The 26,012-nt window shown below is 30.8% G+C and overlaps 4 protein-coding genes across 8 annotated transcripts in view; 3 read left to right on the plus strand and 1 right to left on the minus strand.

The window, feature by feature from the left end:
- The first annotated feature begins 1,105 nt into the window (after window positions 1-1,105).
- Window positions 1,106-4,105, plus strand: LOC127065509 (lipopolysaccharide-induced tumor necrosis factor-alpha factor homolog). 2 transcript variants are annotated; one of them, XM_050997951.1, is made up of 4 exons: window positions 1,106-1,449; window positions 3,494-3,609; window positions 3,676-3,820; window positions 3,899-4,105. In XM_050997951.1, the coding sequence occupies exons 2-4, from the start codon at window positions 3,510-3,512 to the stop codon at window positions 3,999-4,001; spliced, it is 348 nt and encodes a 115-aa protein (XP_050853908.1). In that variant the 5' UTR covers window positions 1,106-1,449; window positions 3,494-3,509; the 3' UTR covers window positions 4,002-4,105. The 2 variants fall into 2 exon arrangements, with proteins under 2 accessions (XP_050853908.1, XP_050853909.1); XM_050997952.1 differs by lacking the exon at window positions 1,106-1,449 and adding an exon at window positions 3,067-3,423.
- A 1,128-nt stretch (window positions 4,106-5,233) lies between these two features.
- LOC127065508 (lipopolysaccharide-induced tumor necrosis factor-alpha factor homolog) lies at window positions 5,234-7,244 on the plus strand. The gene is made up of 4 exons (XM_050997950.1): window positions 5,234-5,374; window positions 6,564-6,695; window positions 6,776-6,908; window positions 6,996-7,244. The coding sequence occupies exons 2-4, from the start codon at window positions 6,587-6,589 to the stop codon at window positions 7,108-7,110; spliced, it is 357 nt and encodes a 118-aa protein (XP_050853907.1). The 5' UTR covers window positions 5,234-5,374; window positions 6,564-6,586; the 3' UTR covers window positions 7,111-7,244.
- Window positions 7,245-7,297: 53 nt separating this feature from the next.
- Window positions 7,298-8,904, minus strand: LOC127065503 (nucleoside diphosphate kinase). The gene is made up of 4 exons (XM_050997942.1): window positions 8,700-8,904; window positions 8,241-8,342; window positions 7,907-8,157; window positions 7,298-7,673 (listed from the first exon to the last, which is right to left on the minus strand). The coding sequence occupies exons 1-3, from the start codon at window positions 8,877-8,879 to the stop codon at window positions 7,918-7,920; spliced, it is 522 nt and encodes a 173-aa protein (XP_050853899.1). The 5' UTR covers window positions 8,880-8,904; the 3' UTR covers window positions 7,298-7,673; window positions 7,907-7,917.
- Window positions 8,905-9,427: 523 nt separating this feature from the next.
- The window catches only part of LOC127065463 (UDP-N-acetylglucosamine--peptide N-acetylglucosaminyltransferase 110 kDa subunit), an 18,117-nt gene continuing 1,532 nt past the window's right edge, over window positions 9,428-26,012 (plus strand). For 2 of the 4 annotated variants that reach the window (XR_007782055.1, XM_050997833.1), the window contains exons 1-12: window positions 12,421-13,098; window positions 13,428-13,578; window positions 13,677-13,920; window positions 14,012-14,080; window positions 18,068-18,264; window positions 21,133-21,222; window positions 21,343-21,523; window positions 22,205-22,807; window positions 23,198-23,712; window positions 24,125-24,578; window positions 24,693-25,069; window positions 25,431-26,012. The exon at window positions 25,431-26,012 is cut by the window's right edge. Coding sequence is in view for 3 of the 4 variants with exons in the window: in XM_050997833.1 (XP_050853790.1) it covers window positions 12,894-13,098; window positions 13,428-13,578; window positions 13,677-13,920; window positions 14,012-14,080; window positions 18,068-18,264; window positions 21,133-21,222; window positions 21,343-21,523; window positions 22,205-22,807; window positions 23,198-23,712; window positions 24,125-24,578; window positions 24,693-25,069; window positions 25,431-25,605 (3,261 nt within the window). In the remaining variant the exon portion in view is untranslated. Of the gene's footprint in view, window positions 10,114-11,781; window positions 11,964-12,420; window positions 13,099-13,427; window positions 13,579-13,676; window positions 13,921-14,011; window positions 14,081-18,067; window positions 18,265-21,132; window positions 21,223-21,342; window positions 21,524-22,204; window positions 22,808-23,197; window positions 23,713-24,124; window positions 24,579-24,692; window positions 25,070-25,430 lie in introns of those variants that run through there. The other 2 variants (XM_050997834.1, XM_050997835.1) reach the window with 2 other exon arrangements.

The following is a 26,012-nucleotide window of genomic DNA, read 5'->3' on the forward strand; positions in this document are numbered from 1 at the left end:
TGAAAGTGAATAAATAAAAGAGATATTAGCTTGGAACGTCTCGAGAAAAAAAAGTGTAATCGATAAACTTTTTAAAATTACCTATGAAATTTTCATCCTGATATGTATCAATTTTTATAATAATAATAATAATAATAATAATAATAATAATAATAATAATAATAATAATGTTTCGTTTTTTAACTCGTCGAGAAAGATTTTGTAGATAGAAGAATTCTTAGCAAATGATAAAACAAGTTATTCGATTGATTCATATCTATAAAAAGAAAAAGAAAGAGAGGAAGAGATGATTGTGTAGGTGATAATTAATATCTTCGTATAAAACATCGGATATATAATAATTTTTCTTCGATTATTTTATCATGTAGTAAAAATACGCTATATCAGTAAAAAAAGAAAAAAAAAAGATTACGACGTCCTATTGTTTTTACGTAAAATTATTCTTTATCAATATCATTTTAAACAAGAAATATTGAAACACTTGAAGGGAACATTTCAATCATCTCATTTAATAATATATAGCGTTATAATAAAATCATCTTATATAACAATTGATAATATGAAAAAAAGAATAATAAAAAATAATAAAAGATATATATACATCTAACCAAAATGATAGATTCTCAACGGAAGAAATAAAAAAATGTTACCAGAAGACGAAAAAAAAAAGAAAGAAAGAAAGAAATACGACACAACGAGAGAAGATTCGTCATCGAAGAAAATCAATTACATCTCTGCCTCTTCCCCTCTTCTCCCCCCCCCCCCTTCCTCTCGCCAAATCCATAATGGCGTCATATCGTTTTAATTTTTATCAAATACTAATCTAATATTTCGATAATGAAAAAAGAGTAATGTTAAATTCAATTAAGATTTATGAAAACTATAATGATAAAATAAATAAACGAGTAAAAAGATAAAGTAAAAAGAAATATATATATATATATATATACATATTAAAGTAAGAAGAAATTTATAAGAGAAGACCTTGAAGATCTTAGATCGATATTGATACGTCATATCGATTATATTTTTCCAAAGTTCCCGGCGTATCAGGTACTCTTCGTAGAAATCAAATCTCTTTCTCTTTGACTACCAGTACGACATCTGTATTTCATTCGATAGATATATCGTACGAGGTAACTCACTCCACGAGTTCTCAGTTTGTTCGTTAACGACGAAGACGCGATAAAATTAAATCGTGTATTTCGTGCAACTTGGCCGAGAGTTTCATGAGATACCTATTCGTGACACTGTACAGACGTCGACGTTTGTCAAATTATTACGGATTACATCTATTATATTCGTATAATATTTATTTGATAAATAAGTAAATTATATTATATCTTTAAAGGTGAAAAAGAAAAGAATTAAAAAAAGGTATTCAAAAAGAGAAAGAGAAAGAGAAAGTGTATCGCAGAACGATTCTCATATCGGTTTTAAGTGCAACAGGTATGAATTTAAAAACGAGTTAAATAGTTATAGATATACGATTTTTTACGTAAATCGTATCGATCACGGACGATCAATATTTTCTTAAAAAAAAAAAAAAAAGTACACATACGCGCGCGATCGATTCACACAATTCTATCTTGTTCATTTTTTTCCTGTTTTTTTTTTTCTTTCGTTTTTTTTCTTTTTTAAACGTACGTTGATAGATTTAATACGTTGATAGTATATTTAACTTACATGATTTATTTTCATTTCGATCTGAAATTTATCAAGATTTATCGAACGATAAATAATCGTCATGTGTTATCGATAAAAGGCCCAAACTTGCTTATGACTCATACATATTGTTCTTTGGAAAAGATACGTAAAATGATTCCGATGAATCAATTACGTTATTGCGTAAAACAAATGTCATTTGAGAATATAATCTGTTTTCTAAATATGGATAAGGAGAAAGTTTTTATACGAAATGAAATGGTGTTAGCAGATTAATGACACGTGTATATATATATATATATATATATATATATATATATATATATATATATATATATATATATATAGACACACACATACCACATTAAAAATTTTTTTCTTCGTGTAACGAAAAAAAATATTTTCCTTTTATTTCTTTTTATTTTTTATTTTATCTTATTGTACTTTTTTTCATTTATTATTATTATTATTATTTTTTTTTTTTTTATTAACTTCATTATATCGTCATAATTTTTAAGAAGCCATTCCACAAATTATAACGCTTGATTACAATATAATATAATTAAAATTTTGACCGCATAATTATATGTGACTCATTGGATCATGCTTTTGAAGATATTTTTTGCTTTATACTATCGTACGAAATAAAAATAAAAATTAGATATTGTACCTGCTTGGAAAATTATATGAAATATTTCTTGCACTTTATATTTTTCAATCTAAAACTTGAAGGTTATAGGCTGATATTATCGGTTTAATGACATTATTTAATCACATATTATTATATTTTATACTTGCACGCGAACTCGAGTTTGTACTGATAATAAATAAGTACGAAAAAATATACTTTAGCTACGTTGTTGGTCGTTTTATCAAATTTAAATTTACGCGGTATTTTTAACATTAAATTGAATGCTCGTTGGCTATTGCATGTTGCAATAATTTTGGTTAATCATAGATTTTTAAGGGAGATAAATAAATGAATATTAAAAAACGTTTAAAAATCATCACAAATACACAACTACGCTTTAATTAAAGAAAAAATATATCTTCTTAATTTTCCTTTTTTGGATATCGATCGCATTGCCTCTACTGGCCATTTTGAAAACGATCGATTTTTCGTCAAGATGAAAAACCGATTAATGATAAAGGAGATACATTGACGATAATGATAATACGTATGATAAGGATATTTATCTTATCATTTATCGTCGTTGTATAACGCACGCTAAAAATTAACAAGAAAAAAACTATCGTGATTACCTATGAAAACTATCCATTTTTTTTCTTTTATTTCCTGTTAGTTATTCTTTTTTTCTCTTCCCTTCAACAGGTTAGAAATTAAGCATTCTCTCATTTATCAATTATTACGTAAAATAATACTAAAAAAAAAAGAGAGAAAAAAAAGATTAAGATAAGAATAATTGTAAAAATAATTATGAATCGATCATCATAAGAAGGACGTTTAATTTCCTTACGTTTCAAAATAAACGAATGTGTATACGATTTATAACAATATTGACAGAAATTTTGCAACATATTATGAAGACGAGTTTCCGATGGATACAATATTTTTATATTTGGAGATAATCCTGAATGAAAGTTTATAGTAAATGCTAATTATAGTGTAGAATAAATACGGAGATCAAAAAGCAACGTTGCAATATTGCTAAAGCTATTGGATTTCATTCGAAATTTTGTCAAATATACTACATCGTTTATATATACTAGATAAGCATCATGGATATAGGAACACTGGTTATATCTCTTACGAATTGTCGATCAAGTTAAATTCGATTTTTTTAACGTTTATAATTCTCCTTTGCAGATATTTATTGATAAAAATGAATAAAGATGCACATCCAGCTGGCTTTATTCCACCCCCTGCTTATCATGTAAGTGGTGCATCACCAGTACCGCCAATGATGCAACCGCCACATCAGAGTATGTAACTTTTTTTCTTCTTTTATCTTAATTTCTTTGTTAATTACAATGATTTTTCATTTATAGACGTAGTAATTGTAGGAGGTGGCTCCTTTGGATCAGATACACAAGTAATGACATGTCCATATTGTCAAAGTAGCATATCCACTCGTGTGGAGAGTGAAGCAAGTACAAAAACGCATTTATTCGCTCTGATACTTTGTCTTACGGGGTAAAATCATCTTTTGTAATTATTTTATTCATTAAGGAATATGTTCACATATTGAAAACATATATTTTTTCCTTTTAGATTCTGGTGTTGCGCACCCATGCCTTACTGTATGGATACTTGTTTAGTAAAGAAGCATTATTGTCCATCATGTAAGGCTTTCCTAGGACAATCTAACAATTGATTCACCTTATCAGTACAAAAATACACGCTGTTCTTCCTTCATTCGTTCGTTCGGTTATTAACATATCTACTTTGTGATCAAGAATGATTTTTTTTTTTTTTTATTTATAAACATATGTTCAAAAACATTAGTTACTTGAAAGAAAATGCAATTAATAACGAGATTTTTATCTCTTCTTTATATTGTTATTTCTATAAATTATGAATAATTGTGCCTTCTATTTTAGAAATATAATATTTAGTCTTTTTTAATATTTTACACAGACAGGAATTGAAAAATAATTATTATGATAGAATATCAATAAGTATTGCTTATGAATAGTTACTTTGTTATGAATTCCCATGAATACAATATTATATATAAAGGATAATGAATTTCTACTTAATCTAAGAACTGAAAAGCTGTATTTGATTCTATGATACTGTTAATGATTAAATATAAAAATTTATTATATTAATAAAAAATGAATAATTGATGCAATTTTAATACAATAGACATAGTTTATCAAACAAATTCTAGAGGTTATTTCTGGCTGTATATTTTCTTATTAGTTTATACTTTCTTATTATTTTATACATGTGTGTGTGTATGTGTGTATCTATATATAGATGACAACGGCAATATGACAAAAAATTTAAAGCAATTATAAAACTACAAAACCATTTTTACTGTAAGAGTATATTTAATTGTATCTTGGAAAAATCTTTTTTTTATTGATTTTTAACATTTTTTTTTATATAGAATGAGACTGTTTAAAAAAATCATTTTTTGATCTCGCAATATGGTACTTATTATTAGATTATATATAATATTATTATAATAATAATTTTTCATTATATAACTCGTTCAGGGAGATTTTTTAGAGAAAAGAATTTATAGGAAATGAAAGAATTTTATAAGAAAAAAAATGTTATTCGATTAATTATTATCTATTGAGACACACACACACACACATAGAAAACAAAGGTGATCGTGTTAGAGATAAACAATACGTTCGTACTAAAAATCAGATAACATTCTTGTTCGATTGTTTTATGTAATATAATAAATATAATAATAAATGTAATATAATATAATAAAAATGCACAACGGCATCACATCATTTCAAGATTTATTAAATTCTAATTCAGTATTTAGATTGCTAAAAGAAAAAAGAAACAACGTCCTGTTTACGTAGAATGTTTTGTTTACATAGAAATTTTCTTTACTCTTGTTCTAATCTTGACATCATAATTTTAATTGATATTTTTACTCGATACAAGGAAATCGATTACGAGTTCAGTTTGTTTGTGAACGACGTGATAAGAGAATCGATACTTCGTTAGATCAGTCTGAGAATTTCACGGAATACTGAATAGTATCAACTGCAACAGGTACGAACTTAACAAGAGTTACAAATTACATAAATTTTTACAAAAGTTATCTTGTCATAGTCGACGAACATTCTCCTTATTAAAACGCATGCAAATACGAAATCTATCTTTTGTTATTTTTTTTTTTTTCTTTTCTTTAGTTTTCTTTTTAAACGCATTTCGTATCATATATAAACCGGTTTTATATACAATCTATTTTGAAAGTGGTACCAACTATGTCGAATCATGTATTATATTACTTTAAATCATATTAAATTTAAATTCGCGCGATATTATGAAAAAGAAACTGCAATCTCATTGGCTATTACGTTTACAATGGCCGATACGTGTAAAACGTAGATATATTTTTTTGTTAAATGCTTTGATTAATCGTAGATTTTTAAAGAGAATAGAAAAAGAATATTAGAAAAATTTTTTAATTATAAAAAACACGAGCATACTTTAATTATTAAAACATGCAATATAACGAATATATTTTTTTAATTTTTCTCTTTCGATATCGATCGCGCTGCCTCTAGTGGTAATGATGATAATATATATATATATTTATTTATCGCTTATCGTTGTTGTATAACACGCTGATTTTTAAAGGCTAAAGATTAATAAAGAAAAAAAATATTATGATCATCTCTGAAAAGTTTTTTCTTGTTTTCCTTTTTTTATTTTTTAGACATATATTTTTTTTATTCTTTTCTCCTCATTTTTCCAACGGATGAGAAATCTCAGCTTTCTCTCATTTTGCAATATTTACGTAAAAAATTTTCTTTTTTTAAATGGAAAAAGAAAAGAAAAAATGATTATTGGAATAATTATATTTAACCATCAGAAAATTGACGTTTAACTTACAACACAGACATACGCGATTAATAACAGTATTGAACATGAGTATGCAATTTTTGCAACATATTACAAAAATGAATGCAATAAATGCGGTGTTTTTATATTCGAGACGGAATCCTAAATAAAAATTTATAGGAATAAATGTGTTGTAGAATAAAACATTATATTGATATTTAGTTGCAATATCGTAAAAATTATTAAATTTCATTCGATATTTTCTCGATTATATTACATCGTTCGTATAAATCAATATAAGTATCGTGGATCTATAAACACTTGTTGCGCCTCTTACGAATCGTCGAGCAAAGTTCGATTCGATTTTTCTAACGTTCATAACTCTCTTTCGCAGATATTTATCTATAAAAAATCAATATGAATGAAGATCTACCATCATCTAATTTTATTCCACCCCCTCCTTATTACTTACATGCACCACCACCACCACCACCACCACCACCACCACCACCACCACTACGACCGCGTATGTAATTTCTTTTTGTGTTTGTAATTTCTTGAGCATTTTGTTCTTATCTGATTAATTAAACGATTGTTGATTAATAGATATAATAGTCAGTTTTGGAAAAAAATCACAGTTAACGGTATGTACATATTGCGGTGCCAGAATATCTACTCGGGTGGAAACTGAAGCAAGCATCAAGACGCATTTAATAGCATTGTTTCTTTGCTTAATAGGGTAAGATAATCGTATGAAATTTTTTGTAATTATTTAATTCATTAATGAATATAATTAAATACTAAAAATATATTATTTTTCTTCCAGAGCTTGTTGCTGTGCACCCATACCTTATTGCATAGATTCTTGTCTAATAATAAAGCATTACTGTCCATTATGTAATTCTTTTCTAGGACAAGTAGACAATTTACCTAACATATGATTGAGAATAATTAGTCCATCGATATAATTTTATGTACAAAAGATAATGAACTTTTTTATGTATTAATATTTAATGTATAAAATCAAAAATGATTAAAGATAAAAATTTGTTATATCGATAAAGAATGAATAATTTATTCAATATTAATATATATAGGTATAATTTATCCAATAACTTTTAGAGACAATTTCTTGTATATTTTCTTTATTATTTCGGTATGGTAAATACATACACATATAAACATATAAGAGTATTGTCAATACAGAAAAGTATTTTTTGTAATCAAATTCATTTTTTAAAATATGAGTTTCTATTGTCTATATTTACTGTTATTTACCACAATTATATCTAATTGTTTTCTTATCTTCTTTGTTAATAATAATTAATATGGATTGATAAATGATTTATAGACATCAAATAATTATTGCTTATAAGGCTTCTGAGTAATCAGAAGTACTTGTATATTATACAAGACATATATTCCACTTTGTTTCAGGTTAGAAACTTTTTTATAGAATTGCAGGATATAGTTTCAACAACGGCAGTGTGTAATAAAATGTTACCTATGATAGAGGAGGAACAATATAGATATGTATATATTTTTTTTAAAGGGATTATAAAACTACAAAAGCTTTAACACCATGCAATTTTCTTGTAAGAGTATCTTTTATTATGTCTTGGAGAGACTATTCAATTTATGTACAATTCTTTACCGAGTATAGCAAAGTTTTGGCAATATTAATTTTAAAATTATATTAAGTATAATTTTGAAAAATCTATTCCCCTAAAATATTACCTTTTGGCTGTTTATTCGTAGATCCATTTTTCAGCCCACGATGCCCAATCTACTACATTATCCTTTTCTTTGTTTCCAAACCATAACTTTATTTCTTTGTCCGCGGATTCGACCGAATCAGAACCATGAATTATATTGCGACCGACCTGAAGACAAAAGTCACCACGAATCGTACCTGGAGCAGAATTCTTTGGATCTGTCTCTCCAAGCATTGTTCGTCCAGTTTTTACAGCGTTTAAGCCTTCCCATACCTTACGAGATAATATTCATTAAATTCAAAAACATTATGTTCGATATGATTTTCTACGATTAATATTTTTTATAAATTATTTACCATAGGTACAACTGGTCCAGAACTCATATATTTTACAAGACCAGGAAAGAAAGGTTTGCTGGATAGATCCGAATAATGATTCTTTAAAAGTTCTTCGGTAGGCTATAGAGAAGGAAAAACAATTATCTAATTAAATATCTAGCCAATGTTGAATAATCAAGCATTAGATAATATATTCTAATGTATAACTATTTCAAAAGTTGGCATATATCGACACATATTGGTATTTTATGCATGTTAAGAACAACAACATAACCAAATATAACTAATTTTTTGTTCGATTTTAAATTCGTAAAATACCTAGTTTATTTCATTCTTTCGTGTGGTATAAACGTTAAGGATTCTCGAAAATAAAAAAGATATCTATCGTAAAAAAGCCGGTGTCCACGTGGAGAAAGAGAAAACGGAGTCTGCGCTTTCAACGTAATTAATAGAACACACAAATGCAATTAAACTTACCCAAACCATCTTAAGGGCTACGAGTTTATAGCCCTTTTCCTCGAAACGTTGAATGATTTTCCCGACGAGTCCACGTTGGACTCCATCGGGTTTAATCATGATGAAGGTGCGTTCCTTCGTGTTAGCCATTACGTACTTGCAAAGAAAATGAATGAAGGTCAACACTGAACACACAACCATAGATCTTCGGACAAGATTTACAAGAGAGGGAAAGAACTCGTGATCCGCATTGCGACAGTATGGTGGGAGGTATGATATTGAGGTTAGCTCATTTTTAAGACGCTTCGGCGCTTCCATAGAAATTGACTAGGAGGTGAACGCTTGCGCACGAACATCGAATGAATTTTCGACATTCCTTTTTTTCTCTTTAATTTTTTTTATTTCTTTCATTATATTTTTTTAATTTCGAAAACCTTTTATATATATATATATATATATATATATATATATATATATATCTGATAATGATATCACAATATTATCGCGTTAGGTAAAATCGTTTCTAAAAATTTCAAGCTTAAATTAAATATACGCGTCCGTAAAGATTTAATCTTAAATCGTTTCATTTATATAAAGAATAATATATATATTTATATATTTTAACAACGAAAACGTTTAAGAGAACAATGAGATTTTTTCTTTTGTTAAGTTCAAATTCAAAGTTCGCGCGGTTGAGAATGACCGCAGAATCTCGAAGGCAGACCTTCGGGCGCATCGATTGGCTTGCGTTAGCTTGCAATATTGTTCTTACCTGCGCGAAAGAAAAAGCAGATTAATAGAACGCATCGAACGTTAGAACGAATTAGAACGGAAAAATTCGATCGGAACAGGAGGAAAATGTTTCGTGACATTTTCAACGTAATTGTAACATAGTGTGTTAGTGTCCGTCGTCCATATCTTTCCCTACATTTTAACCATATCTCCATATATCTCTTCCTCTCTTTCTCTTTGTCTTTCCTTCCCTCTCTTTCTCCCACATTCGTAGGCTCGATCGCAGAGAACCGAATCCATTCCTCGAGACACGAGATTCATCATGGCGGGCACGAAAACCTCGCTATACTAGTGTATACATTACTAAAAAAACATTTACAATTGTTTACATCTCGACTCTTCAAGTGTATATTCGACGTAAATTTCACGCGACGATCGGTCAATTCAATTCGTCGAGTCACCGAATTGATAATAATTTACATTCGATCCATATATTATTACGATCGATTATCTCTTTTCTTCTACTTATTTCGCGTCTTCATGCTGGCCGTCATCATGCAAGCGCAGCAACAACCGCAACAGCAACAGCAACAACAACAACAGCAACAGCAACAGCAACAACAACAGCAAACTCATCAACAACAAATAGCGGGTACTAACGTAATACTTAAGATGAATGAAATACAACAACTCTCTACTGCAGGTAAGTACGACTTTTTCTTTTCGATTCGTTTCTTTTCTCTTTCTTATTCTCTTTCTCTCTCTCTCTCTCTCTTTCTCTTTCTCTTTCTCCTTGATCGCGTGGTTGGTACTACGAACAAAAACTCTCCTGCGACTCTTAAAAACGAAAAAATTTTTTATAATACGAATACAAACATACCAAATCTTTTCTCATAGGTTACAAGAATTTATGTATGTGTGTGTGTATTATGCTAAACGTATCCTCACAGCATTATCTACATATTTTTCTTCATTTTTTTTTTCTTTCTTTTTTTCTTCACAAAAATTTACACGATTTATCATTAATATTTCGTCATACTACTGTGAATACTTCTCAATGTCACGCTATATAGAGAACAATCTTAATTACTACATAGTTAAGAGACGATAAAATTGAAAAATACTCGAACGATCTCTCGAAAGTTTCTTTACATTTTTTAATGTAACCAACGTTAATTCGTTTCTTTCCCTCTTGTCCCCGATCTTCTCTCTATTTATTTATTCAATATTAAAGAGAATCCAAACATTATTCGTAAATTTATATTATCGATTGAACGTTTACCAACAATCGATATTACTCCCATCTATGTCCCTACAAATATATTTTATTATTTCCAAATCAAAATTTAATACTAGTTGCATATTTAACGTAACGCGCAAGCGTCCTTTTTTTTGTGGATTTATCTCTCTCTCTCCCTCTCTTTCTTTCTTTCGTTGAAAAAGGCCAATGTAACGGGTTCTCTCATCGGGTGTTCTTGCACATTTTATTTTTCACATCTTGCTCTAACCCTCTTATTCCTTTTATTCGATTTTCTCTTTCTCTTTTATTTGCTACAGCGTACGCGGTACTTCTCTCTCTCTCTCTCTCTCTCTCTCTCTCTCTCTTTCGTTCGTTTACTCTCTCGCTCGTTCACGTACGCAGTCTCTCGCTCTCTCTCTCTCTCTCTCACTCGTTCTACGTACGCAGTCTCTCTCTCTCTCTCTCTCTTTTGTTCGTTTGCTCTCTCACTCGTTCAAACGTACGCAGTCTCTCTCTCTCTCTCTCTCTCTCTCTATCTCCCTCTCCTTTCCTCTTATGACCGCAGCCTCTCCACCGCACCCCTTAACCCCTGCCCTCGTCAAAAGCACCGATGGAATATTCCACTGGGTACCTCCATTCCATCTGCCTCTGTGCCTCAAGCGTAACACGAACGTACCTTTCTTTCTGTGTGTAATATTCCCCGGCTTTATCCAGTACCGTATGAAATATTTTGAAGAACCCCGTCCTTTCCTTTCACAATTAACCTTAAAATTTTTTCCACAAAATCCCTTTCAGATTTTTATCTCCACAATTTTATCCCATTTCTTTGTATTTTTTTCTCTCCTTTCTCCTTTGTTTTTTTTTGTTTTTCTTCTTTTTTGAAAATGCAAAGGAAAATGTTAATTTTAAAGGTAATAACGATAGTTTATATCGTAATATATCATATTTAGGTACACTTTCAAACTAGTCAAATGGATTTTCTAAGGACAAAGGTTTACTTATCGTAGTAAAGTAGAGAATCGGCCGATTGTTTCCTTCTCTATTCTTAAAGGTCACGACAGAGTACACTTTATATTATTGAACAGGTAGGATAGTCAACATAGTTAGCTAAACAAAAAATTAGCACGGTTTGTATATTCTAAATGAAAAAAAACAAAGGAATTTATCGATAATAAGCGACACTTCTATCCAAAGGAGAAATAAATTTACACGTAGACGTTGATCTGAGAGTATCGAGGAAGGATCTTATATATAACATGTGCGCGTGTGAGACCGTGTGATGTTTTATCAGATGAATTCGGAGGGATGGTTAGGTGAGAAAAAGCGATTTCATTTTAATTAATCCAAGCTTAATTACGCTTGATATCTACGTTTGAAAGAAAAAGAATTGTTTCTTTATTATTTCTTTCTTTTCTTCTTTTTTTTTTTTTTCTTACAGAAAATTCTCTATCTATCCGAATAGAATATTTAGTAAGTGATACACATAATACATTACAAAAAAAAAAAAGTAATTATATCTTATTTTATATAATACTAAAACAAATATTTCATGATATGAAATAAATATTTAAATAGGTATATTCATACTATAAATATACTATAAATAATATATTAATATACTATACTATATATATACATATTAAAATATTATAAATAAATATTTTACTTAATTATCGTAGTAATATATAAAATAAAATAAAATATTTGCTCGAGATATATTTTAGTCTTTCAAAAATTAGTCAGGTACTTAAAGATGTATATACGTCCCTATACCCATGTCCCCCTCCCCTTCGTCTCCTTTACTCTTGTACCTCCTGCTGCTTTTTCGAGCGGTGTGTTCTGTCCGCCATGTTACATTCATCCCCTCCTCCTTTGGTTCCCCTGCTATATCGACCAATCGACTGTTCGTTCGCTCGTACGTTAGAGAAGGGATAACCTACCTAGACGGGAGAGTCACGGGCCTCCGTTCGTCGAACGCTGGGCAATACGGAAGCAAAGAGTCTTCGTCGTGGTTATCGCGTTCTTCGATACAAAGACGATACGGACATCAAAACAAAGGAAAAAGGAAAAAAAAAAGAACACGTGGAGTTGTTACGCCGTGAAAAATAACGATAAAAAAAGAAGCTGTGCTCATCATTTCTGACATCATTACGCCGAAACATCTTCCGAAAGTTTTTTATTTTCTTTATTTTTTCCTGCGGCGGATTTTGTCGTTGAAGTGTGGGCCGCGTAAAAACTCGAAAATGAGTGTCGTTCGTGTAGCTGAAAAAAAGGAAACTATTTGCAAAGGTTCGAACGTTTTGAACGGGACCACTACCGAAATTTCCGAAGATATCACCGATTGGCAAAATGGACAAAATCTTCTCGTCGTAACTCAAGATCCTCAGGGAAAAGAATTAATCGCATTGACTGATAATCAAACCATCAGCGTTGCCGTCGATTCCTATTGTTCGTATCTAACCTATTTTAATTTGTTTTAATCTTAGCCCATTCTTTTTCCCCCTCCTCATGATCGTTTCGTTCGTTTAGATACATAAGTTTGGAAATGTGCGGTTTGTATATGCGCGAAGAAAATCGATAGACCTACAACGCCATCTCCTTTATACTTCAAATATTTTGCTTGCTTAATTAACTAAGCCGGGGTTTCGACATTACAAATAAATATTCGAGAAATATATCTCTAGCTCGCTTTACACTTCATTTTATTTTCTTTCTTTCTTTCTTTTTTATTTGTATTCCTTTCTATATTATTAATTATATTTACTTTGATATTTTAGGGTTACTGGAGCTTGCACATAGGGAATATCAAGCTGGTGACTATGAAAATGCAGAAAGACATTGTATGCAACTTTGGCGCCAAGAAACAAATAACACCGGAGTATTGTTATTGCTCTCTTCTATCCACTTTCAGTGCAGAAGATTAGAAAAGTTAGAATTGTTTTCTTTTTTTTTTTTTGTATCGTAATCATGATTAATATTTATCCATAGATAATGTATATCGTTATTCTTTTTTGTATCTATCTCAGGTCTGCACATTACAGTAGCTTGGCCATAAAACAAAATCCTTTGTTGGCAGAAGCTTATAGTAACTTAGGAAATGTATACAAAGAACGCGGACAGCTTCCAGAAGCTCTAGAGAATTATCGACACGCGGTCAGACTTAAACCTGATTTCATCGACGGATATATCAACTTAGCTGCAGCTTTAGTAGCGGCAGGAGACATGGAGCAAGCTGTTCAAGCATATATCACTGCTCTACAATACAACCCTGTGAGAATATTTTACATTTTGTAATATTTTTATTGCTTGAATTTGTAATTAATACAAAATGTCTATATATGTGTGTATTTTATATTTGTAGGATCTTTATTGTGTGAGGAGTGATCTTGGTAATCTTTTGAAAGCATTAGCAAGACTTGACGAAGCTAAGGTAGGTTTATTAAGCAAAGTAATCGTATTATAAATTAATTAATGTTTTGCACATGTATTCGTACACATTGGTATCGATGTATAAAGCATTCAATGATAACTCATCGTGACCAATTTCGATGGTATCTCGGAGAAGATACTCAAGTGTACTGTTTACATGTGCACGAGCATAAACAATGCGGTTCTTTGGAATGCGTTAGAGCGAAATCTTTTTCGCGTTTCAGTGCGGAAAGCTTTCTCTTTTTGTCATGCAATTTATGTTGCGCGAAGCGCGATGATCTGACATTGAAATTATAATATTTTAACAATTGGAAAGATTCTATATATAATTTGGTGTCAGATCGCGCGCTATTTTTTTCCACACATAGGTACCCAACGATGTATAACGCATTCGATGTTGCAAATTACAAATATATATGATATGAGAAAAGATAGAGAAAAAATATTACTTGAAACGACATCGAATGTGTATTGCAAATATGTTTTGAATCCTAAACTAAAGCAAACATCAAAAAGGATCCAATTCTGGCATTGCGCATTTTGCAGTAACGCTTTTATGTAATGTTGACTGAAATTTTGTTGTTATGTAGCGTTACAGCAAAGTTATGTATTATAGCAGATCCTACCTAAAATTGTCATATCGCATATCGGGAGAAAAAAGAAAAGAAAAGAAAAAAGATAGAAAAAAGACAAAGATGTATAATTCATATGTTTCGTTATTAAATATATATACGATAAAATGGTAGGTTCTGCTAGCGCGCGAATTTAGTAATTAAGTTGACTTTCTACTCAAAACGTATCTTCCTCCAAATATTTTTTTACTATAGGCATACAGGTCGTACACACCTGTGGGCATATGCAATCCTGTTTCCCACTACTCAACGAGATCAGTAGAATTTTTAGTGTGTACGATAATGTGAGCGCGAGATTACCTGACTGTTCGGTTGCATACTTGTTTGAAGAAAGATATGAATTTTTCTTTTTTTCTCTCCTTTTTTTTAAGTATATAATAAATATTTGACAAAGTGCTACGTACGAAAAACAAAACAAAAAAAAAAAGAAAAAGGAAAAAGATGAAAAGAGAATACACTATGAAAATTTTTTTGAAAACTCGCAAAGGTCAATCGACTTTGGCGAGTTATTATTAGTTAGCCGTTTGAAAGAGTATGATAGCGTAATTTGTCAGGTAATCTGTATTTTGCAGCGCGGCGCAGCGAAAGCCGATAATTGTGTATGTATTCGTGTTCTTACAGATAACTTAATCTCTTTTCACTTTTTACAGAATATTTAAATATATATATATATAAAGAGAGATAGAGAAAGAGAAAGAGAAAGAAAGTATTAATATATAATTCATTGATTTCTTTTGGTTTTTTCTTAAGAGATATCGACGCATAGATACACGATTAATCGGTCAATATATTTGGACAATGAGGAAAGCTTTCTGTTAGAGAATTAATCTACCATTCCTAAGATCTCGTTTGTTAGCTCGTTGATATCTCGCTTAGCTCGTTCAGCCGCCTGCACAATTCATCATACTCCGACATATATAAGTTTTCGTTAATTTTATGTATCTTCACACAATATAATTTAATAAGTTTGAATATTTTGTTTATCTTCACGGCGGGTTTTATCTTGATCTTTTTTCTAAGTAATGTATATATATATATATGTATATATATATGTGTATATATATATATATATATAAATATGAAAATAAAAGAATGGTGGCTGACATGCTTAGCGAAACATGGAGACATTTGTTAAATATCAATAACAAAAAATATATATATATATATATGATATATATACGTACAAAAAAAAAAGACAAAAATTGAGGCGAAGAGTATCAAGTGAAGAGACATTAACGCAGCTGTCTTATTGTTGTGGATGGGATGATCAACTCTAGGATGGGAAGTCGGAGCTATGTGATTGGTCGGTTTCCACCAGTTCCTTCGTCAAAGGGTGAATCTGAATCTGGTTATTCAGTAACACACTGTCTCTCGGTGTCTAAGTTTAATATGAGAGCTTGCGAGCCGTACCTACCGTCAGCCTACCGAAGGGTACTCTGCAGGTAAAGTAATTCCCAAGGCCGATCTCTACTTCCTCTTTACTTCCTATTTACAAATGTATCCTTTTACCTTGCCCATTTTTTTCCTTGAAAAATCGAATCCTAATATTGATTCTTATTTTTTTTAAATTCTTTTTCTGATTTCCTTTTTCTTTTTTTTTTGTATTAGTAGGTCATTGCAAGAGAAAAGAAAAGATGGAATATAACAAAGGAATCAGTTCTTTCTTTTTTATAAACTAAATTTAATTAAATTATTATTATTGTTATTAATGTTATTATAATGGGTTAAAACATTATTGATCGGGATTATTTCAAGCTTATGTACACTTACATATTATCCACAAGAACTCGCACCGTATCCTTGAGGGATCGGCCGACTGTAAATGCCCTCTTACTTATTGTTTAGGTACGGATTACACTGTTTTTTAAAAATGATGCAGCCCACCTCTCGGCACGCGCGATGAATATCCATGCTTGGACCCTTAAGGGTGTCGTCATCTTCTTCGTCTTCGTCTTAGGAGAAAAGAAATAAACAAGGACACTTAATTTTTTCTGTTATCATTGTGTTCTTGAAATATATGATACATATATTAAAACATATATATATGTATGTATATGTATATATGTATAAATACATATATATATATCGATTCTTTTCTCTTTTGACGATTCGAATTTTGGCAGCACAAGTATGAATGACTAATAGAATATCTTTCGAATTTTTCGATGAATGTTCAAATGCAGAGTGAATGGAAATACGATAATGGAGAAAAGTATAATGGCGAACGGCGTTTTAAACGTGTTCGACGTGTTCCACCGGACGCATTTCGGAGAATCGTTAAACACGAGATAAAAAATGGCGTCTTTCGCCATCAACGATGACACTCTTAGCGCGCTTCCATTACCCTAACATCCTAAACTAATCATATCATTCTCCTTACCACTACAACAATATGTCTTTACTTTTGATATTTAGAGAAAATTTGCCTCTGTATAATATATGTATGTCTCTCTCTTTCTGTATCTGTCTCTATTTCTATTTCTCTCTCTTTTTCTCTCTCTCTCTCTATCTTTCTTCCTCTCTCTCTCTCTCTCTCTTTCTCTTTCTCTCTTTCTCTCTCTCTCCCTATCTCCCTCTCTCCATATTTTTCTCTCTCATTTTCTCTCTAGTTCGTTATAATTTCATCGGATTCGAAAGAAGTATAATATAATAAAGTACATTTTACTTATCGTTTTTAAATATTTCTATAACGTTTAAATTTCTTGTAAAATTTGCAAACATTACTCCGCCATATTGGTATTTTTTTATACAAGTGAAAATAATTATCATTGAATAGTTTTCTTTTTTCTTTATTGACCTTTTATTAATGCGGTTGACGTTTACTGGGATTTTTTTTATCTCTATATATATTTAGGAGAAAAAGAGAGGAAGAGAGCGGAGTGAGAAAGGGAGGGAGAGAGAGAGAGAGAGAGAAAGAAAGAAAGAGAGTGAGTGACTGAGTGAGTGAGGAGGGTGACAGAGAGATAGAAAAAGAAAGAGAGTGACGGAGATAGAGAAAAAAAGAGATAGAGATAGTGAATGAGAGAGAGAGGGAGAGAGACAGACAGACAATGATTAAAATTGATTAGATGAATATTAACGAATATCATCTACAGTTAAGAAAAAGGAGAGAGAAAGATAAAAAGAGAGAGAACGAGAAAGAATGAGAGTGAGAGAAATAGAAAGAAAGAAAGAAAGAGAAGAATACAGAGGCAATAGAAATCTAAAACTTCTTCAACGAAAGCTTTTCAAGGAAGGTCAACTATAAGCTGCAGCGCGGCGATGGGAGGTCGGGCAATGCGCGCGGCGCGTCACGCTCGAGTACGCGAACAAAATTAAAACTAATTTATGTTTTTTTCTCGTCGGTTTATCTTTAGGCATGCTATCTGAAGGCGATCGAGACAAGACCAGACTTTGCGGTCGCCTGGAGCAACCTAGGTTGCGTTTTCAATGCTCAAGGAGAAATATGGTTGGCTATTCATCATTTTGAAAAGGCTGTTGCTTTAGATCCGAACTTTTTGGATGCTTACATCAATCTAGGAAATGTTCTCAAGGAGGCACGTATCTTCGACAGGTAAGAAAAATTAAAAATCTTCGATGTGTTCGTTTATTTGATCTGATTTAATTTAAAAATATTTAATTTAATTTAATTTTTTTTTTTTAAATTTGTATCATTGAAATATTTACATCGAAAAACGATTAATCAAGAAATTATGTTTGTTTCTATCGGTCTTTGGGTTGTTCTTTATAGCATGATAATCTTCTTCGTGGCATAATTAATATTAGAATAATTTTTATTTCTACTGGTCTAGATCGTTCATTGATGTTCGTCGATGATGAACTGATGGTATTCTTCGCATGACATAATTAATATTAAAATTATGTTTATTTCTATAGGTCTCTGTTGTTTGTCATAGTTTGATGATCTTCTTTGTGATATGATTAATTACAAAATTATGTTTATATTCATATTGATTTGTTTTGTTGATCATAATAGGATGACGCTCTTTTTGATTTCTCAAGAATCTACGAAGAGTAAAATGATCGTGTTAGGAATTGTTCGAAGATGTATACAGATTATTTTGTAATATATCTTATTTCGTTAGCGTTAATGAAATTTTTGATGTAATTCTAGTTACGTGTTACTTGAAAGTGTTTTTTGGTAAATCGACGCTAGCTCGACGATAGCGAGTCGGATTAGTGTTTCAAACTCTCTTCTTGTATTACGTTTCAGGTTCGAATCTCCTCGAGGATTTCTCTTTTATTTTATTTCTTTTTTTTTTATGCACGATTTGATCTGTCGTCGCTTTTATTCTATGAGCGGTGAATTTAAAGTTCGTGCTATATTAAATCCGGCTACCGTAGTTATTCCTTTAATGTAATTCATGACATTAATGGGAGTAAGGAGCCATACAAGTTTTTCTTGTCATTTCTGTTTTTTTTTTCCTTTCTTTCTTAAACAAACAAAATTTATATTTGTTCGATTTTGTTTTACGATGATGAGAGAATTTCCAAAAAAATAAAATGAGAGAAGAAGGAAAAGAAAATGGAATTATCGAAAATATAGAAATTAGACAAATATAGAAGTACTGTTGTTAGGTGTTTCCAATATTCAGAGTACAGAAGAGAAGAGCGCATGAGTCGTCGTGTAAATACGATGTCGAGATCGATCGATATTAAGCGATAGCTTTTAAGGTTCATCGTCCGGGATATTTGGAATATTTTTTCTCGAGAGTCTGCTATGTATAAAATGAAAAAAAAAATATAATAATAATAATAATAAAAAAAATTAATAATCAAATAATGCTAATTCCGAATGAAATCTTTTTTCATCGGTTTATAAAAAGAATTTTAATACAATATATTATTTAAAATTTTTAATTTCTTTTTACTCGATATTATCGAAGCATTCTATTAAATTAACAATCTATAATAATTATATCAAATACAAATTAATTAAAGTTTCATCATATCAAGATCTGTATAATAAAAAAAATTGGTTTTTAAAAAGTGAAAAAAATAAATTGTTAAAAATTAAACAAATTCTATAGATGTTTTACTCCAACATTTACATGATAATATAAAACTGTATCACGCATTAATAAATCAGTAATAATGTACAGACAACGAGAACGAAAAGAACACGGCGTTATCTTTGAATAATTTGTAACAAGCCTCTCTCTCTTTCTCTTTCTCTTGCTATATATATATACACACACACATACACACACATATATATATATATATATAGATATTCATACATACATGTATATTGCGTATATGAAAACTATATCTATATTAGATCACTCTATACATAATACAGATACATTCTCACACAAACGTAGTTCGATATATACACAGTGTATATTTCTTGATACATTGTGCACGTATATTAAACCTTGATGGCTATCCTCGAAGTTACGCACAGTATAGAGCCGGGAGAGAGAATCTCGAGGACAGCTATCGATTCCAAGAGAATCGCTCCGCCCCCAAGAAACACCCTTCGCTACTGGTCTGCTGCTTGTTTGCTTGCTTGCTTGCTTGCTTGCTTGCTTCCTTGCTCTCGGTATTTCCAAGACCACTACTATTGCCAAAAACACGGGGGTACTTGAAAGTGTGTGCGTGAGTTCGAGCAAAAAAATATACATATACGTTCATATATACGTATACATATACATTCACACACATACATATATATACACACACATACATATATTTCAATCTCCTTTACTAAGAGAAGAGAAGAGAAGAGAAGAGAAGAGAGAGAAGCCTTTAGAAGGATGTGAAGCATTCTCTTAGCAACTACGTTCCTTGTCGTACGTCATCATGGAAAAGGAATGGACTGCCAGTGCGTTGTAGTTTACACGGTGATATCGCCTTCGACTTCGATTCCACCATTTTTTCCTGTAAGGAGATTAGAAAGCAGTCTATCTCGATCGACTAATCAAGTTACTGGATGTACTTCCTGGATTAAACATTGGGTCAAAAGGTTTTTTCCATTTATCTCTTCGTCGTTTTCTTCTTCCTCTTCTTCTTATTATTATTCTTTTTCTTCTTTTATATTTTCGTTATTATTATTATAGGATTACTAGGGTGCTTAGTTTAAATAGCGAATAAGACACGTGTTTTCTAATCGTGACTATGCCGTCAGATTAGATTAAGGAGACATATATATATATATACAGGGAAAGGATAATTTTAATCTTCTTTTTCTTCTTCTTCTTTTTTGTATTATTATATATATTGCTTTTCTATCAAGACTTCATCAAATCATAATGGCTAAGTCGACGTAGGTGGATTTATTGTTTCAAGGTCACATAGTCAAGAATCATTTTTCTCCAATATGATTTTAAGGATCGTTTGATGTGTGTGCCCATGTGTATATAAATATATATATATATATATATATATGTATATATGTTTTTTTATTTTTATTTTGCAGAGCTGTCGCTGCTTATTTACGTGCGTTGAATCTCAGTCCAAATAATGCCGTCGTACATGGAAACTTGGCGTGCGTTTATTATGAACAAGGGTAAGCGTGTGTTTTTAATTATTTTGTATTAATAGTAATTGATTAGATACGTACTTTGAGATTGAGAAAAATGACGCACGGATTTCTTTGTAATATTTTTTATATTTTTATAAATTGCAGTCTCATCGATCTTGCGATCGACACTTATCGTCGTGCCATCGAGTTACAGCCAAACTTCCCAGATGCCTATTGCAATTTGGCGAACGCTCTCAAAGAGAAGGGGCAAGTGGTCGAAGCCGAAGAATGTTATAATACCGCCCTCCGACTTTGTCCTACTCATGCCGATTCTCTCAATAATTTGGTACTTATATTTTAATGAACGACATTTAATGCCCGGTGATTATGAACGTGATGTTGATAAATTATTAGATACGTTCTAAGAGTACACACACATATATATATATAGATCTTGTTACACGTTGATCTTAAAATTTTTTAATCATCTAAGAGAATTAGATCTTTTAATAATTCAACCATGAATACTTTTTACTATCGACATTTACTTTCTTTAATAATCGATCGAATACAGAGTGTTAGTTCGTTGTCATGTAATAGAAAAGTAATATTTCAACCTTTTCAAAGTTTTATATGTTCTTGTATTTAACGTGCCATGTGAGACACGTACCAGATTTTATTCGTTCATTACTCGGAGATATAAGTTAATAACATTTATAAATTGATACAAATAATTCAAGCTCTCTAATGTTAAAATATTTCTCAAATGTTAAATATTTCACAAAGAATAGCATATAATTAGTTATATCACTTTTATAATCTTCAGCTCTTTCTAATTTGATACTTTTAATATTTTAATATTATTCAAAATAATATATATATATATATAAATTATGTATATATATATATAAATAATTATATACATATAATATATATATATATAAAAGATTTTATTAATTTGAAGATTTTTTTATATCATAATTTACTCATTATATTTTATTATTATAATATTTTCTTTATATTATAGGCCAACATAAAACGCGAGCAAGGATATATCGAAGAAGCTACGCGACTTTATTTGAAGGCTCTTGAAGTATTTCCAGAGTTTGCTGCCGCACATAGCAATCTTGCATCAGTATTACAACAACAAGGAAAGTTAAACGAAGCACTAATGCATTATAAGGAAGCGATTCGCATACAACCAACATTTGCAGATGCTTATTCCAATATGGGGAATACCCTGAAGGAGATGCAAGACATACAAGGTGCCCTTCAATGTTACACAAGGGCAATACAAATAAATCCTGCTTTTGCTGATGCTCACTCCAACTTGGCTTCAATCCATAAGGATTCCGGAAATATTCCTGAAGCTATTCAGTCATACAGGACGGCATTAAAACTTAAACCGGACTTTCCCGACGCTTATTGTAATTTGGCACATTGTCTTCAAATTGTATGCGATTGGACCGATTACGAAGCTAGGATGAAAAAACTTGTTTCGATCGTTGCCGAACAACTCGATAAAAATAGATTACCTAGCGTACATCCTCATCATTCGATGCTCTATCCATTGTCTCATGATTTTCGAAAAGCCATTGCTGCTAGGCATGCCAATTTATGCATTGAAAAGGTATAGTATTATCTCTTTTTTTTCTTCTTTTTTCTCTCCTTACCACTCGTTGATAATAAATAAATTGTCGATAGAATATACGGTGTATCAAAATTGTTCCTAGCTTGAAAACAGTGACTCTTCAAAAACTTGTTTTCTTTCTTTTTTCTTCTTAAATTATATAACTATTTATATAATAAATAATAACTATAATATGTAACTTTATAAATATAATTTAAATATATAACTATTTATACTTAAATTTTATATATGTATATATACACATATACATATACATATATACAAATAACATAATATATATATTATGTTATATATTTTTATATATTTTTTATATTATATTATATATTTATAATGTCATATATAATAATTCTATTTTTTCTTTAATTACAGATCCACGTTCTACATAAACAACCTTACAAGTATCCACAAGAAGTTAGCTCACGTTTAAAAATCGGTTATGTTTCTTCAGATTTTGGAAATCATCCAACCAGTCATTTAATGCAATCGATTCCTGGCCTTCACGATCGTTCAAACGTTGAGATTTTTTGTTACGCTTTAAGTGCCGACGATGGGACAACATTCCGAGCAAAAATTGCCAGAGAGGCCGAACATTTTGTTGATCTTTCTCAAACACCGTGCAATGGAAAGGCCGCTGATCGTATTAACGCTGATGGCATTCATATACTCGTTAACATGAATGGTTACACAAAAGGTGCAAGAAATGAAATCTTTGCTTTGAGACCAGCACCGATTCAAGTTATGTGGCTTGGTTATCCTGGTACATCTGGCGCTAGTTTCATGGATTATTTAATCACCGACGAAGTTACATCCCCTCTCGAACTTGCTAGTCAATATAGCGAGAAACTAGCTTATATGCCACACACATATTTTATTGGTGATCACAAGTAAGTGTCCCTCTCATCTCTCTTTTTCTCTTTTTCTTTATATCTATCTATCTCAAATCATTATTTAATTGAATACTTTCATACAGGCTTGGTCAAAAGTTTCCAGATGACATATATATATATTTTTTGTTATAAATCAATTGCCACTCTCTTTCCTAATTTTCTCTTCAACATGATGGATTCGTAGTTTTACAATCTGAGAAAAAATTAGCTTATAATTAGCTTTAAATAAAAAAAGATAAGATAAAATAAAATAAAAAAGAAATTCTTTTGTAAGAAAAAAAATATATATCCCTAGGATCTTTTTTTGGTCAAGTCTTTCTCCAATCTCGTGTATCGCAATTTTATAAAACATATTATCCGTGTTTTATCGTGATTTTTTATTTTCTTTCTTTTTTTTTCTTTCTCCTAGACAAATGTTTCCACATCTTAAAGAACGTCTCATTCTAACGGACAAACTAAACACAAAAGGCAAAGTAGCAGATAATGTGGCTGTCATTAATGCTACCGATTTATCACCGATGATTGAAAATACATTGGTGAAGGAAATTCGCGAAGTCGTGGTGCCAGATGCGAAAAACAAACCCGTTGAAATTTCATTGAAAGTAGCCGAACTACCAACAACTACCCCCATTGAGACGATGATCGCTTCTGGCCAATGTCAGATGTCTGTAAATGGTGTTGTTGTACAGAACGGTATGACGACGACCCAAGTGAACAACAAAACTGCTACAGGCGAGGAAGTTCCTCAAAATATTGTTATTACGACGAGACAACAATATGGTTTACCGGAGGATGCAGTTGTTTATTGCAATTTTAATCAATTGTATAAGATCGATCCTCTTACTCTTCATATGTGGGCTCACGTAAGTTCAAAGAAAAAGAAAAATATTTTTAATTGTAATTAATCAATTAATTTTTTCTCAAATCAAAATACAAATGACATTTAATATATATATATATATTTTTGTTAATTATAGATTTTAAAGAACGTACCAAATTCAGTACTTTGGCTGTTGAGATTCCCAGCAGTTGGTGAACCTAATCTTCAAGCGACAGCACAACAATTAGGTCTTGCTCCTGGTAGGATACTTTTTAGTAATGTCGCTGCTAAAGAGGAACACGTTAGGCGCGGCCAATTAGCCGACGTCTGTTTGGATACACCATTATGTAATGGACACACTACGAGTATGGACGTACTTTGGACCGGTACTCCAGTTGTTACGTTGCCTGGAGAAACATTAGCCTCTCGTGTCGCTGCTAGCCAATTGAACACGCTTGGCTGTCCTGAATTAGTAGCTAGGACGAGACAGGAATATCAAGAAATTGCTATACGGTTGGGAACCGATCGAGAATAGTACGTATATATAATTATATATATATATATATAAATATGTATATATACACGTGCGTGTAGAAGATGGTTGCCAAAACTTTACTTACATGATTTTAAAAATCAATTTTATCTTTTTTTTCGAGATTTTTCTTTTAGGCTAATCTTATTGGGATTGTAAAAAAATTTGTTAGGCTACGTTTCATATATATATATATATTTTTCTTTTTGACGAAGACAGAAATAAAAGAAGCCTCGAAAAGATCTCGAAAAAAAAATGGAATATATTCAAAATCAATAAGTTTGGCTGACCTTGCAAATACCAGTTTTTTTGACACCTTTTAAAAAGAAAGAAAAAATAAATGATATTAATTTATATTTCCAGCTTGAAAGCGACACGTGCAAAAGTATGGAAGGCACGTTCAGAAAGTCCTCTATTCAATTGCGAATTATATGCTATGGGTATGGAAATGTTATATAAAAAAATGTGGGAACGTTTTGCTCTAGGAGAGAAGCCTGACCATGTTGCAGCCAATGATAAATCTGATAGTCTCAAATGATTAGACAATTTTAACTATAATATTATTTTACGTTTATTACAAATCACACATTTAGAAGATTATTATATTCGGTTGTACAACTACTGCTCCTCTCTCTCTTTCATTCTCTTTCTCTTTTTCTTTTTCTGTCTCTATTTCTTTCCAAAAATTATTATTCACGATCAATCGTTCGACATCTTATTATTGTCATTTCCATTATATTGTTTTATAATAATTTTTCTTATTTCTATATCAATAATATATTATATGGATCGTTCATAAAGCATAATTAAGATCGATAATTCCATTCAATATGCTGATGAAGACGATGACGATAACGATGATGATGACGAAGATGATGATGGTGGTGGTAGTGATGACGATGATGATGATAATGATGATGATTGATGATGATGATTGATGATGTT

This window comes from Vespula vulgaris, chromosome 8, assembly GCF_905475345.1.
Source record: "Vespula vulgaris chromosome 8, iyVesVulg1.1, whole genome shotgun sequence".
Classification (NCBI taxonomy): Eukaryota; Metazoa; Arthropoda; class Insecta; order Hymenoptera; family Vespidae; genus Vespula; species Vespula vulgaris.

What these genes read in the sequence shown, in the direction of transcription:
- LOC127065508 (XM_050997950.1), top strand. Translation starts at nt 6,587, where the DNA reads ATGAATGAAGATCTACCATCATCTAATTTTATTCCACCCCCTCCTTAT. An exon ending in ACCACCACCACTACGACCGC is followed by an intron (nt 6,696 to 6,775) that starts GTATGTAATTTC and finishes GTTGATTAATAG; the next exon opens with ATATAATAGTCAGTTTTGGA. An exon ending in TTGTTTCTTTGCTTAATAGG is followed by an intron (nt 6,909 to 6,995) that starts GTAAGATAATCG and finishes TTTTTCTTCCAG; the next exon opens with AGCTTGTTGCTGTGCACCCA.
- LOC127065509 (XM_050997951.1), top strand. Translation starts at nt 3,510, where the DNA reads ATGAATAAAGATGCACATCCAGCTGGCTTTATTCCACCCCCTGCTTAT. An exon ending in GATGCAACCGCCACATCAGA is followed by an intron (nt 3,610 to 3,675) that starts GTATGTAACTTT and finishes TTTCATTTATAG; the next exon opens with ACGTAGTAATTGTAGGAGGT. An exon ending in CTGATACTTTGTCTTACGGG is followed by an intron (nt 3,821 to 3,898) that starts GTAAAATCATCT and finishes TTTTCCTTTTAG; the next exon opens with ATTCTGGTGTTGCGCACCCA.
- LOC127065503 (XM_050997942.1), bottom strand. Translation starts at nt 8,879, where the DNA reads ATGGTTGTGTGTTCAGTGTTGACCTTCATTCATTTTCTTTGCAAGTAC. An exon ending in TAGCCCTTAAGATGGTTTGG is followed by an intron (nt 8,343 to 8,699) that starts GTAAGTTTAATT and finishes CCTTCTCTATAG; the next exon opens with CCTACCGAAGAACTTTTAAA. An exon ending in CTGGACCAGTTGTACCTATG is followed by an intron (nt 8,158 to 8,240) that starts GTAAATAATTTA and finishes TTATCTCGTAAG; the next exon opens with GTATGGGAAGGCTTAAACGC.